Below are 14522 nucleotides of genomic sequence, written 5' to 3' on the forward strand. Positions count from 1 at the left end.
AGATATGGAGACTGGCATGTCTAGATTCTGGACAAAACTGGAAATCTAACCACCAGCCACTGCCAAACTTTCTCCCTTCTCTCTTTCCTAATCATTTGAAAAGACTATCTGTTCTCATTGTTCGCATTGCTTCACCTCTAATTTCTCAATCTCTGACAGTCTAGTTTCTGATCCCATCTCTTCGGTGAAATTTCTCTTTACAAGTTTAACAATGTTCTCCACTACCAATTACCATGGCCTTTCCTCAATCTTCTCCTTGTCAGCTCTATAGTTTTTTTTTTTTCACACTATTAGCTACCTCCTTCTCTAGCCTATCCTCCCATTTGACCTTACTCTATTGTTTCTCCTCTGCTATCTCAATTGTTAATCATTACTTTTCTCTAACCTACCATGTCTGATTACTCTCTGAGCCTCTGCCTGGAGCCTTCCTCTCTATATACACTCTCCCTTAGTAATTTCATCAACTCACATGAGTAGTAATTATCCCTATACAGATTACTTCCATATCTACGTCTGGCTCTCATCTCTCTTCTACCCTCTACTCCCATCTTACCAGCTGCCTGCTGTTATATAGTCCTACCTGGATACCCCATGGGCATCTTAAAATCAACATGTATAAGACTAAATTAATATTTTTACCTCTGCAATCGTCTCATTGCTTAACTTCCCTGTTTCTGTTCAGGGCATTATAGTTTCTCCAATCACCACTCAAGTTCCAACCTCAGAGTCAAATGGAAGGTGGATGATGATCCAGCGCAGGAGAAGAGATTCAAAAAGGCCATTGTAATTAACAGATTGTTGGTAAGCTTGAAAGAAGACGTTTTAGTCAAGTGGTATGTTCAGAGGTCAGACTGTAACTTGCTGAGGAGGGAATGGGAGGTGAAAAAGTGAATGTGAACAACTTTTTCCTTTCTTTTTGTAATTTTTTATTGACTTTAAACTTAAATACAAACAAGAAAAAAATAGTATTTTCATTCAATGTACACAGTAGAACATAAGACAGGATTCAATATAAAACAGTAAAATTCCATTTTGAGAAAATCTATATAATAAACACTATACATTGTTTTCAAAGCTACTCAGCTTTTCTTTGCTTCCTTCTAGATTTTCTTTTGCTTTCTGCTCTGCACTTTTTACTTTACTTCAATATGTTTTACTTTACTCATTCTTCCCTCCCTATAGAAGGCTACAGTTAAACTCAGATATATGTGTGTGTATAACCATATACATATATACACATTTATACTTATACACATATATGTAAGATTCTATTGTGCATATTTCCACTTGTCATCTTTTTCTTTGGAGGTAGATAGCATCTTCTTTCATATGTCCAAGTTTTTCCATGTTTTTCTAAATCAACCAGCTTATCATTTCCTACACCACAGTAGCATTCTAACACAATCACATCTTGAGAGATTGTCTATGAAAGGTTCCCCCCCCCTCCCTTTCTGTATTCCCTCTAGTCTTGGCTGCATTGCTTTTGTTTTTACAGGAAATTTTTAATTTAAAATAATCAAAATTATCCATTTTACACTTCAACAATGATCTCACTTTATAATACAAGTTAAGGTCTGATACTACTGAATCTCCTTCCTTTACATTTTCCCCCCTTGGTTTCTTTGTGGACAGCTTTTTCTAGGAGTTAGTTGAAAGTGAGAAGAGACATAGAATGGATGAGGGGGGAGCAGGATCAAGGGGAGGTTTTTTGTTTTTTTTTTTAAGACTAGGGGCCACCTAAGTATGTTTGATGGAAGCAATAAGGTGGTTGGTAGGCAAGAAGTGATGAAAGCTTGGGAAGGGGATAATCAATGTGTCAACATTCCAAAAGAGACAAAAGGGGTTTGGATCAAGGTTATAAAAAGGACTTGGTTAGCATCTTCATCACGGACTGGACAAAAGAAGAAGAGAATGGAGGTGATACTGAGGGGGTTGAGGGACAAAATTGAGTAGAAAATACAGGGGTAGGTAGGGGACTCTATTTTTTTCTAAAATAAGAGGGGAGGTACTCTCCTGGAGTGGATGGGAAGCAGTTGGGAGTAGTACAGGTGACCTGAGGAGAGAAGAGAAGAATTGGAACAGATGTAGAGGATAAGCTATGAAGTCAATCAGAAACTGAGTTGTGACCATCTTTGTGTGACTGAGGTAGAAGTGAAGAGGAAGGTCCAGAGAGTTCAGAAAACTAATGAATGGCAAGGCTAGGGTATTTAAGAGGACAAGCGTATGTATATTGAAGTCTCTAAGTAGAGGGACTGGGTTTGGAATGGAAATAAAGACTGCTAGGTGACTGCTGGATAGAATACCCTTCTGAAGGAATATTTCATATCCCTTGAATAAAGTAAGTTCACTCTATCCTTTTGGTCACCTCTCAAGGAACATAGCATGCGCAAGTTGGCCATGTATTAATGTTTTGGGAACTAGCCACTCCTGGAACACATAGATAATACTTGGAGGATCTGGCTAGTCCTCCCAATATATGATTAATTAACTTATATCTTGTGGCCCCCGTATGATATGTCCTTGACGAACAAACATCCGTACTCCCATGGCCGTGTGCCTGACCAGCTTGGAATGGTACATGGGGCCATTGGCAAAAAGCCTTCTTTGTCCAGATCCCTATAAAGTCCCCCCACCTAGTGTAAGTCCTCGGAATCTCACCCATGGAGAGGACGCTCTTCCTGGGACCACTTGCTCCCAATTCAGACCCGGAAAGCTGTATCCCGGGATTCCCCAGCTGACAAAATTCAGGTGTTGGTGCTTCCCTGAATTGGTGATGCTTTTCTATTTCCTCATATCTGTATTAATATTGCTATAATTATATTAGTACTAGGCTATATTAATTATTTCTGCTGTAGCTCTAAACTGTTCATGCCTGTTCTGTAAATCAATAAAATATCCAGCTTCTTCTTCTCAAATGTGCCTTATTGTAGGTGCGAATCTGAACCATAAATTTCCTTAATCACACACCTTCTAGGGCAGTTGTGAGAATCGAGATGATCATAAAGTGCTATAGAAATGGAAGTGATGGTTATTTGAGCACGATGGAGTTTGACCACTAGCCAAATGCCACTCAAACATTTTTGTTATGCAAACAAAAAGTCTCAGATGGAGGGTAGTGTTCCTTCTTCACCACCACAACTATGAGAAGGACATGTTCCTGTTCTTAATGTTGTACTGAAACTTCTCTGGAGGCTGAGCACAGCTGGGAGGCAGGCTGGAGTTCTCACATGCAGAATTTCAGTCCTGCTGCTCCGCTTCCATCTGCTGGTAAAAGGCCTCAGGAAAATATGAGAAAATGATGCTAGTAAACAGTTTCTCATTCTCAAAGCCCAAAGGAAAACTGCTTCCCCTCCCCCTTCTCCCCATAGCAAAGAGAATTTCTGCCTGGTCAATTAACCAACTCAGTGAACAGGAAGAGCAAAGATAAATGAAATCCACAGAGAACTGCCACCCTCTCCCCAACCCCTCAAGCCTGAATCATTCTCCTTCCCAGCTGAATCATTTACCAAACTGGAGAAGCGAAATCTTGTCATTTAAAGAGATCAGGACTGGGAGTTAGGAAATTGTGGTTTTAGTGGAGTCTATGCTACTTGTTTGTTCTATAACCTTGGAAGAGTCATTTCCCTTCCCTTGGCCTCTGTTTCTTTATCTATAAAATGGAAATGTTGAATTATATAGATTCATTAGAGATATTTTAAGGGCTCACATTGTAGGAGTCCATAAACACATGAACTTGAATTAGATCCTTTTCTTTCCCCTTCTCCCTTGTATCTTCTCTTGTGTTCATGAGTAGTAACTTGGCCAAATGTCCAGGAGGAAGAAGAGAGCTGGACAGTTTGTAAAGTCCTTCAAATCCTAGCCCCTTCCTACTTTCCCAGTCTTCTTATGCTTTACTCCTTTCCAAGAAATCTACCATCCAGTGACACTGGCCTTCTAGTGGATCCTCCTGACTCTCCATCTTCTCACTGGCTGTCACCCTGATCTGGAACACTCTCCCTCATCATGTTAGCCTCCTGGTCTCCCTGACTTCAAGACCCAGCTTATTGACTAATTGGCTGATAATCAGATGATATAGCCCTCAATGATGGAAAGTCAGCTGTTGTGTTTATTGAATATCTGCCTGTTGTTATATTATGAAAGTTAAACACGATTAGCATTTCTACTGTATAGAAGGGTTGGCTGGTCTATGCCTTCTGTCATAAATCCTTCTGGCCAGGGAGCCTGCTCTGCTTAGGGATAGCCCATGTATTTATGTGCTATATGGAATAATTGCTAGCATTTATATAGCATGTTAATGTTTACAAAGTGCACATATGTTATCTCATTTTACAATGATAACTCTTAGAGGTCCTCACTTTTCAGATGAAGAAATTCAGACTGAAAGTGGTTAAGTGACTTGACCAGGGCCATAGAGCTGTTAATTATCTGAGGCAGGATTCCAACTCAGATCCTCACAATTCTCTCCTTTGTGCCACCTAACTACCACTCTGGGAGCATCTTATATGGACATCAAGAAAAATATCCAGAAATGACTTTACCACTTCTTTGATCACTGCCCTTCCTTGAGGAAAGGTTATCACAGGAAAGGACTGATTCAAGTGTAGTACTCAGAGCCTCCTTGCATCTGGGCTCCAGAAAACTACTCCTAGTTTGTAGATCAGCATTTACACAAAACTACGACTTTACTTTTATTAGCTATCCTCTTCCTCTTCCAACTAAATAATATTTGCAAAGTACATGAGTGGAGTGCTCTTATAGAGTATTTTACATGTATTATCTCATTTGAGCTTCACAACAAGTCTGTGAAGACAGGACAGAGAATGCATTAGTTCCAAGTGAAGTGAAATTTGCTTAATTAAATGGCATAGCACAAGTAACAAGAAAGATTACTATATTACTAGTTGGGAAAGGATTAAGTGATTAGAAGACATATGTAGAGGGTCTGTCTGTCTGTGTTCGTCCTTCCTTTTCAAAGAAGACCGTGACATCAGAGAAATGATGGATAATTTGCACTTGACTTTGTTTTGAGTGAGGATCACACATCCAGGGAACAAAGGTGGCCAGAGAACATGCATGAAAAGTTATGGGCGTAGAACGCACATGGCTGGGGGCAACTCATGACACACCAGCGCCCTGCTGCCCCATTAGGGGCACATTTTTAGAGGATGATGAGAATTTAGAGATCACCGAAGGAAACGATTTAACGATAACTGGAAAAATGCTAGATACATTGTAGCATCGCAACTTGAAAAGTAACAGAATGAACCGGGCAAAAATATTTGTTATCAAGTCTCTTATAAGTCAAATAAATGAGCATTTAATAAGCACCTACTGTGTGCCTGGGATACACAAAAAAGCTAAAAGTCTCTGGTCTCGAGGAGCTCGACAAGTAGACAATTACGTACAAAAAAAAAAAAGGTATACACATTGTAAATGGGAGGCGATCGATCTCAAGGAGAAGGCCCACCGACCTCTCCCCTTTCGGCAGGAAGCCTCCCAGGGCCGGCGCTTTACCGTCTATCTGTCCGGCATAAAGCTTGCCTTGGGTAGATCTGTTTGCATGCACTCTCCCCCATTAGAGAGGGGGCTTCTCGGGGGCAGGAGGAGGCTCCGCGCAGGGCCGGGCGCACAGTAGGGCGTTTAACGTGTCCGCAGAATATCTAAGATACCCGGGACAACAAACTTCCAGAGAACAGACCTAAAGCCGGACCCCGCAGAAGAGGAGTCAAAGGGTGTGAATACACAGCTTCCCCAAAGAATTTCACACCAATCTACGGGGTCCAGACGGCCCTGGGCGTAAAGGCGCGAGGGCGGGCAGTGGCCATTAACCACTGGGCCCTTTAAATGTGGAGGAGTAGGCGTGGTGAGAGTCTCAGGGCACGTCAGAGGATGGCGGTCGCCGTGGAGATTGGCGCAGGTTGGTTACCATGGCAACCTACTCCTCCGGCGCCCAGTGCCCGGAAGGAAGTCTCCACGTTCCTCTAGTCTTCCGGCTCTTTAACGGTAAAACCCTGGGGAAGAAGCACATCCGTCTCGAGCTTGGCTTTCTTATTGGCTGGAGGCCGGCAGAGGCGGGTCTTTGTTCTGCGTTCCGCGCGAGAGTTTCCGTCTCGAGATTTGCGAGCTCCTCCCCTTTCTCTTTCGGGAAGGGGCGGGCCTGCGCATGCTCACTAGGAGGCGACCTGGAAGCTGAAGCAGGGCTTGTGGGAAAACTGCTGGAGCTGAAGAAAGCTTGTACTGTGAGTCGGCTCCGGCGCCTGCGGGGCTGCTGCTGTGGGGTGCGCGCTGTGCCCGGTGGGGAGGGAAGGGGACCAGGGTAGACAGTGACTGTCGTCTTTGAGGGCCGCGTGGCTCAGGCCCGGGGTTCGTTCTCACCCGGCCCGGGGCGGCCTTGTGACCGAGGGCAGCGGCCCGGCGCAGGGCGAGTGACCGGCGAGGCCCCAGGCTTGCGGGCCTACTCGGGCCACCCGCGCTTCCCACGCCGGCCGGGCTTGCGACTCAGCACACTTCATGTGTTCCTCCAGCACCACTTACATAGCGCTTCCTGCGTGCGGGGGGTGGGGAACGAGTGCACAAGCATTTATTAAGCGCCTCTTGTGTGCCAGGTACTGCACCAAGCAAAGGGCATGGGATGAAAAGCAAAAAAACCTAGCCCCTGCCCAAGGAGAACTTGCCTTCCGATACGGGAGATAACCTGGGAGGGAAACCCAACGTACGAAGTATATAGCTTCACTGTTGGCTTTACGTATGAACAAGACAGGCACGTGGCTTCCATCTGTTCCTGTCGTCTATGTACTTACACGCATAAATGTATGTGTGTATACACACACACATATACACATATATGTGCACGGGTTTTTCCCCCATGTCTCCTGTAGAATTAGCAGTAGAGAGAAGGTGTGCCTGTGGACACGACATACCGTCGTACGGACGGTAAGCTACCAGAGGAAGCTGTTTGGATAAGGAAACTCCAGCTTCTGGTGGCAGGTTTGTTTGTGATGGGCAGTGAGGAAGCCCCACAGGCTAAGAAGTACTAAAGGGCTGGAGAGTGGAGGAGTTTAAGAAGCCTCACCCTAGAGAGAGACCAGTTTTTTCCTGGGAGAGGAGTGTCAAGGAGATAATCCAGGCAAGTTGTTACTAGAACGTGGAGGAAGAGAACACTTTCACCTGGGGTGAGTTAAGGTCACTTCACTCAAGTTTCCTTAATCTTTAATGTAGAAGATTTACTCACGGCCCTCCCAGCGTTGTTTTTCCCTAGAGCTATTCCCTAGTTTGGCGTAGCACTTGGTCATTTGCATTTAAGAGTTGCTTTAACCTTTTAATTAAGTTAATTGCTTTAATTCGACCAGAGTACTGAGAGTAGGTACTGAATACCGTTTTATATTCTTTTCCAAAATCAAAAAAATAACTTGAGAAAAGGAAAACTCGTTGTCTGCCAGCCTCTCTGTGTCTGTAATTAGCAGAAAATAGAACCCAGGTTTCTTGACTCAGTTCCCATGCTCTTTCCATTATGCAGGCTACCTCTTAAATGTCTTGTTCGAAATCAAGGGCCCTGTGATAAATTTTATATGGAAGAATATAAATGTGTATACATACACGTGTTTGTGTGTATATATATATATACATATATGTACATATATATGCAAATATAATATACACATACACATAAATACTAGGGCTGGCCAGAAAGTGGGACTTGTGGAAGAAATGAAGGCAAGGCTTGCTTAACAGGTTTCAGGTGTCTTCCCCAGTCTTGAATAGTTTTTGATACAGTCCAATATCTTTTCTGGTAGTTAGTCAGCAAGTATCTCTTATGTATTAAGTGCTAGGCTTTGGCGATACAAAGAAGCAAAAATAATCCCCTTCTCTCAGGAAATGAAAGAAAGAATAAAAGGAGGTCTACCGCTTTTACAAGTAGAGCTAGATATTTACGCAGAGAAGCAAACATTTTTAATTTTGCTAATTTGTGTAGTTCACTGCAGTTTGTAATTTATATTTCAAATCATTTTCTGTGACTGATGTTTACAATTTTCATTGTGACTGAAAGAGTAATGCTAAATTTTAATGAAAGTGATACCCTGTTGCTTTAGAGAAAAAGTCTTCCACAGAGTGGCTATAAAAATGGGACTTTTAAAAAACTGGTAATTCCGGAATAAGACAACAAACAAGATATATTTGCTGAAAACATTTATTTTAAATAAGGGCTCCCAATTAATGTTAACTTTCTTTAATAGTTTTGGTGTCAAGGAACATTCGAGATGGCTGCAGCATCAGGGAAAGGATCGATACGAAAAGCAAAATCATTTACTGTAAAGACATCGCTAAATAACCCATATGCTATCAACTGGAGTACTTTGGAAAGAGATGATATGCACTTCATATTACACACACTGGAAGAAAGATTTAAACATGTTGGACTTCAAAAGATTGAGAATCCAAAGAAGAAAAAACAGCCTTTTTCAAAAAGACAAACCAAAGAAAAAGGTACTGTTGATAATGATGAAGTTCCAAAGCAAAAAGGAACAGAAATCAGCCAGAAAGTACCAGGATGGACTCCTGTACATATCAGGAGACAACTTGCTATTGGAATTAATGAAGTTACCAGAGCTCTAGAGAAAAATGAACTTCTTTTAGTTCTAGTGTGCAAATCTGTCAAACCTGCTATGATGACCTCCCACTTGATTCAGTTGAGCATCAGCAGAGATGTACCTGCTTGCCAGGTTCCTCGCCTTAGTGATAGCATCGCACCTGTTATTGGTTTAAAGTGTGTTCTAGCTCTGGGTTTCAAAAAAAACACCGAAGCCTTTGTTGACGAACTAAAAGCTATAATTCCCAGGGTACCTAGTTTACATGTGCCATGGCTTCAAGACAAAACTAAAGATTCCCTGGAAGATACAGAATGTGAAACTTTAGAAATGCAAGATACAAGTGTTTTAGAAACCTCCTTTGAAGAACTTACTAAGAATAAGCGGAAACTTGTTGAATGTCAGCAAGATACTTCTGCTGTAACTTTACAGCCCCTAAAAATAAAGAAACTGATTCCAAATCCCAATAAGATAAGGAAGCCACCAAAAAATAAAAAAAACACTGTAAAATAACGTGTGAAACATAATTTGTAAAACATTTTTCATAATTAAAACTAATTTCTAAAAATGAATTACTTTTACATGTGTCCTTGCTATATTATAGCTCATTAAATGTTCCTTGTTAAAAAAAAAAAAATGTTAGGGCACAAACGGATCTAGGTTTAAACCAGTATTTGAGTGCATCAGTTATTAAAAAAAACCTGAGTATAAAAACAAAAAATTATTAAATGTTCAAACTGATATAAATTCTTTTTAAGAGGCCAGTAAGATGCTGGTTTGTGAGAACATCTGTATTTCATCATACCTGTCTTTCAGTCAAAATCATCCTGCCACAGCAGATGTTGTTCTTAATCATAGTGCAGATAAAATTGCATTATAGCTGCATTATTCTTATCTAATATACTCAGCCATGAGAAAACTGGACTACAAATGGTCTTTTGGAAACAGTCCACTTAATCTTTAAATTTGGGGTATCAATTTGTATTGAATTTAGCTGATAAAGGAAATCAGTTGTCATAATTCATGCTTTGTACGTGTCTTAAAGTGGTTGTTCATTTTCTCCCTCTATCGTACATCTTGAGGTGGATTCATTTTTGTTAATTTAGGCTTCCATTTCATGAAGGACTTGTCGGGAAAAAAGAACACATGATTGCCTGGGAGAAAATGGGTTTGTATCATATAATGCAGGGAGGAATGGGAAAGCTAGACTTCATACTGCCAGAGTTAATTTCTTGGCCTAATTTTAGTCATTTTGCATAAAATATGGCACTTGTGTATATTCTAGATTAGATGGGAGGGGGAGTAATACTTTTAAATAAGAATTATAGGAAATTAGTTTAAAAATAAAATGAAAGGTTCCCGATGCCATAAATCTTAAATACATGAAAAACACATTTTCTTGTGGTATTCAGAGAGATATCAAATTAAAAAAAAAATCCAAAAATGTTTTTTGTTGCTGCAACTATTTCTGGAACAGGGTTTCATAACCCTGTGTCTGTACACTTACTTTAAAAAAAATTGCTGACTTTCAATGTAATTTGTTTCCTTTGTATTCCTATATATTTTATTCTATATATTTAAAAACATTCTTAGAAGGGGTCCCATAAGATTTATCTCACTCCTACAGGGGTCCATGACACAAAGGTTAAGAACACCCTACTTTAAGAATTTTTAAAAGGGAGCTGATATGTATTTTCTTATAGTTGGTTTATTTTCAGTAGTGAAAAACTGAAATGTCCAATGACATTTGGATAAATGATGGCTGAATAAATAATGGTATATTAATGTAATGAAACACTATGCCAAAGAAATGACACGGACAAAGAAATGAAATGCAAGGAGGCAAATATCAGTTGTCAAACTGATGTTCTACGGCTGTATTAAAAAAAACCTGAAAAGCCACAAAAGAAAACACCCAGGTGAATGAAGAAAGGGGGCATGTCAGTTTTTTATTTTTACAACTAATATGCAAGGAGTTTGAATTTTGATGTTCTTCCTGGAGGTCTCCTCTGTGTGTTGAGAGGGTTTAATAGTAAATTTCAAAGGTTCTTTTTGGGTAGAAATAATTTTTGGTTTTAATAGAGCAGAATGTTTTGGAATTATATGTGTTTTCAGACAGTGTGGTAGTTCCTTAAATTTTATGAAATATGTGGTAATAACTCAATACTCTTAGTCCTGGCTCTCACTGATCATCTGTGTGACCACCGTAGGTCACTTAACTTGTCAGCTTCTGCATTGGTTGAAGGAGAGTTGCATTAGATGTTGACTCTAGGTCCAAAGTTCCACGATTTCCAACCTTTTTTTTTTTTTTTTTTTTACTCAACATGGGTAATTTTACACAAAATTTGTTTTGGCATGTTTACTGACAGTACACTTAAATTGTACACAGGGATGGGATAGACATGAATGTCCTATTGAAAAAGGTGTAGTGTGAGTGCTTGATTTTGAAATAGCATCTGGTTAAAATTAAAAGAGGGTCAAAAATACTGTAACTGAGTAAGTAAAAGTGGGATAGTTTTACTTTAAAATAAGTTAATGCCAAAATTACAGTTCTCAAGAATAACTTTTTTATTCCCAAATAAAATCCATTCCCTAAATTAAAATATTTTAAGGGCAAAGTGGTTGTTTGGGAGAAAGAAAAACACTTTTTTTTTTGTTAGTTGCTTCTCTTTGAAGCCTTCCTCCAGCATAAATAAAAGAGATCCCTTGGGGGTAGTGTTTGAGAGAAATGCAGCTCCAATGATACTGACTGTCCCAAAAAGTTTTAGTGCAGAATTAAGCTAATAGCTTTAAACTGCATTGGGACTTTTGGGACACCTCATATAATGAACTTTAATAGTTTAAAATGGCACTAAAACTTTTGGAACACCCTGTCAGCTACTAAACTGTATATAAACATCCCTGTGGGTCTCTAGTTGACTTAGAAAACCTCATTAACGTTACCTATACTCTACTGTATTTTTATTTTGTTAAATGTTTCCCAACTACATTTTAATCCACCTCAGGCCACAGGCAAGAGTGTTGCTGGGGGTGGAGTTTGACAACATTGCCTGTACAGACCCAATAGTCCAGTAAGCCCCTCTAGTGGTAGTTTTAGTGATCACATGTTCTGGTCACTTCTCAACTGGGATAAGAGCTTCAGACCCTTCAGCTTGTTTTTATACCTTTTTATCAAGAGAAATGCCATCACATAGTTGTAAATAATTGTTAAATTGTCAAATGAGCTTTAGAAACTACACTTATTGTAAAGAAAGGTGAAAGAATGTACTCTTGTGGCATTTAAGTCAAGGTCAATTACAAGGCCTCATTTAGCAGCTCCCTCTCTTCTGAATATTGGCAATATATATATATATTATATACACATATATATCATACAGTGAAACCTTGCTTCAAACTCTGGATAAAAACACCATCAGTAACAAAATTATGAATACTTATTTACAAATAAGATATTTTCATTAGAATGACGTCATGATAAAGTTGGTTTAAAGGAACTTGTGCAATTTTGCATAAGCAATGGAAACATTCAAACTATCAACGTCCTGATAGCATTAATAAATTCCACTGGGTATTTTCTTTTAGTTTGGGATCCTTCCCTCACATTGACTTGAGGAAAAAATCTAAAATTGGACAGCAGCTGTAACATAGAGTAATGAGTGTATAATCTTTCAGACAGCACATATAATGACTGCACCAAACAGTTCAGTGCTAGTGATTCAATCCACTGGTCTTTCGAAGAGTAAAGTACAAATCTGCGTTTTTATTGACTTGGCAACATTGCTTATTGGATAAATAAATGTACCAGTCAACCCAGTACATTTTTATACTGCTCCACACTTAAACAAAAGTATTGGCCTCCATAAATCTGCCCAAATAATATCCATGTGAAATGAATAAGCAAAAATATTCAGAATGAATCCTTCATTCTGCAACACTGACAAACATTACCACTTGATAAATAGAGATGCAGCAGTTTATCTGTATTCGCAAAGACTTTCTTACATGAATCCATCGCTGCAGCTCAGTTTGTATAAAAACAGTTCATTTTCTACAGTGGAAAAATACCTTCTCTTTGTGAAGAGGCAACCAAAGGTCTGAAAACGAGAGGAATGTGCTCTTTGTGCCTTTCTTCCCCTACTCCCTCCCAGCAACCGACTGTAAAACTTGGATGAATTTTTCATTTGAAAATAGCCAAAAATAAGTAAAACTGGTTAGGTATGGATTTTCTTCAGATTTTATAGATCACTTTGATTTCACTTAAGTTGTGCTTTTATTCTTTGGAACAGTGGTTCCGGGATTTGTCAAATAGAACATCAACTCAAATGATGACTGCAGAATTCTAGAAATGAAAGTGTCCTTCTACTGTAAAACAAGACCAACCTAAAGGAAGGGAAGAAACGCAGTAGTCAGAACAAGAAACAATAATAATGAGAACATTTATATAGCACTTAATGAGGTGTCATGTTCTGTGTGCTAAGCACTTTATAATTATTTTCTTAGCTGATCCTCAACACTGTTGTTGACAGAAGACAGACAGAAGTTAAGTGACTTGCCCAGGGTCACAGTGCTAGTAAATGTCTATTGAACTTGGGTCTTCCTAACTCCAGGCTCAGCACTTTACCCATTAAGCCCACCTACCTGCACAAGTATATGTAAGCAATCAATATTTACAGCAGAAAGTGAAAGTATTTAATTTTTAAAGGTATATAAAACTCAATATTAAAAATATATTTCAAAAAGAATCTAGGACAGTAAATGAACTTAAAACGAATTGAAATTTATCCTAGTTTCCACTTACCTTTTCAGATTCTGTTCCTGGACACCGCCAGTTGTACAAATAATATTGCAAATTACCATCTCCTATACCAAACTTGAGTTTTTCTAGGAATGTTTTATTTTCCATCAAATCTAGTGCATTGAACACATCAAATCCTTTCTGCCAATAAAACATTTTAAATTAAAATTTTCAAAGTGTTAGGGCTTAACATGTTAAGATACAATATCATAATAAGCTCCTTACTTTGGATTAGCATTTACAATTCCAAATACACATTGATGTCCAAAATAAGTAGATTTTCAAGTCTGAATTTTAAAATATTTTATTAAAATTGTCAGTAGTTGAGTCATCTTACCTTAAATGATCTTTACTAAGAGGATACAGGCCCAGAAAATTAGACCAGCAGATGGTTTTTTAGATCAAAATTGAAATGTCCCATCACTTGTGAAAGCATGTGTTTTTAGAAGAATGATGTCTAAATATTGCATGGGTCCAAATGGAGATTGCCTTCACCCTTCCCTTCCCCCCCTCCCCCACATATGATCTACAGAAAAACGTGACTTTGGATTTTTTTCAATGCATACCTGAGTGTACATCCTTTTTTTTTTTTTTTCCAAGGACATCTAATTTTAGAGAGACTATCAGAGGTGACTCATATTTGGACAACTGTGGTTGCTCATTCTCTTGGCATTTCTAACTACTGAACTCTGGGTTCTGACCATCAGAAAGAAATACAGTTCTAACGATTTTATGTAGACTGGTGTATTGAACACACAGTTGTTCACAAGTTATACAGCTTCTGTCTTGGCTTGAAAAATTAAAAAATTGTTTTAAAAAAATTAAGCTTTAGGATATGAGCCACTTATAGATGAATTAAAAAATTAAGTGACTTAGGGCTTGGATGAAATATTTAATTTTCCAATTCAGGGTCATTACATGAATGTCTTTTTTTTCCTGACACTGCAGCAACTGAAATCAGAACATATGAGTGATGCTGATTGGCTGGGCTCTTTTTAGCTCAGTTTTTGTTTGGCTCACGCAGTCAGCATAAACCGTTTTGTCATATTCACTCATTTTATCATAATACTTTAGGGGCTTCTTGGTGGTTTTGTTTAGAAAACTATGTCTCCTATCTCATCCTGGCTGGAAGTGAACAGTTA

At 39.1% G+C, this 14522-nt stretch overlaps 2 protein-coding genes across 6 annotated transcripts in view; one reads left to right on the plus strand and one right to left on the minus strand.

Moving 5' to 3' along the window:
• Positions 1 to 8170: 8170 nt before the first annotated feature.
• NMT2 (N-myristoyltransferase 2) overlaps positions 8171 to 14522 on the minus strand; it is a 90373-nt gene continuing 84021 nt past the window's right edge. For all 5 annotated transcript variants that reach the window (XM_072651607.1, XM_072651608.1, XM_072651609.1 and 2 more), the window contains exons 11-12: positions 13384 to 13521; positions 8171 to 12965 (exon numbers count right to left, since the gene is read on the minus strand). In XM_072651607.1, the coding sequence (XP_072507708.1) occupies positions 12945 to 12965; positions 13384 to 13521 (159 nt within the window). In that variant the 3' untranslated portion in view covers positions 8171 to 12944. The remainder of the gene's footprint in view (positions 12966 to 13383; positions 13522 to 14522) is intronic.
• RPP38 (ribonuclease P/MRP subunit p38) lies at positions 8259 to 9157 on the plus strand. Its single transcript, XM_072651613.1, has one exon. The coding sequence runs from the start codon at positions 8259 to 8261 to the stop codon at positions 9096 to 9098; it is 840 nt and encodes a 279-aa protein (XP_072507714.1). The 3' UTR covers positions 9099 to 9157.

Source organism: Notamacropus eugenii, chromosome 3, assembly GCF_028372415.1.
Source record: "Notamacropus eugenii isolate mMacEug1 chromosome 3, mMacEug1.pri_v2, whole genome shotgun sequence".
Taxonomy (NCBI): Eukaryota; Metazoa; Chordata; class Mammalia; order Diprotodontia; family Macropodidae; genus Notamacropus; species Notamacropus eugenii.

Coding starts and splice junctions, on each gene's coding strand:
- RPP38 (XM_072651613.1), top strand. CDS start 8,259: ATGGCTGCAGCATCAGGGAAAGGATCGATACGAAAAGCAAAATCATTT.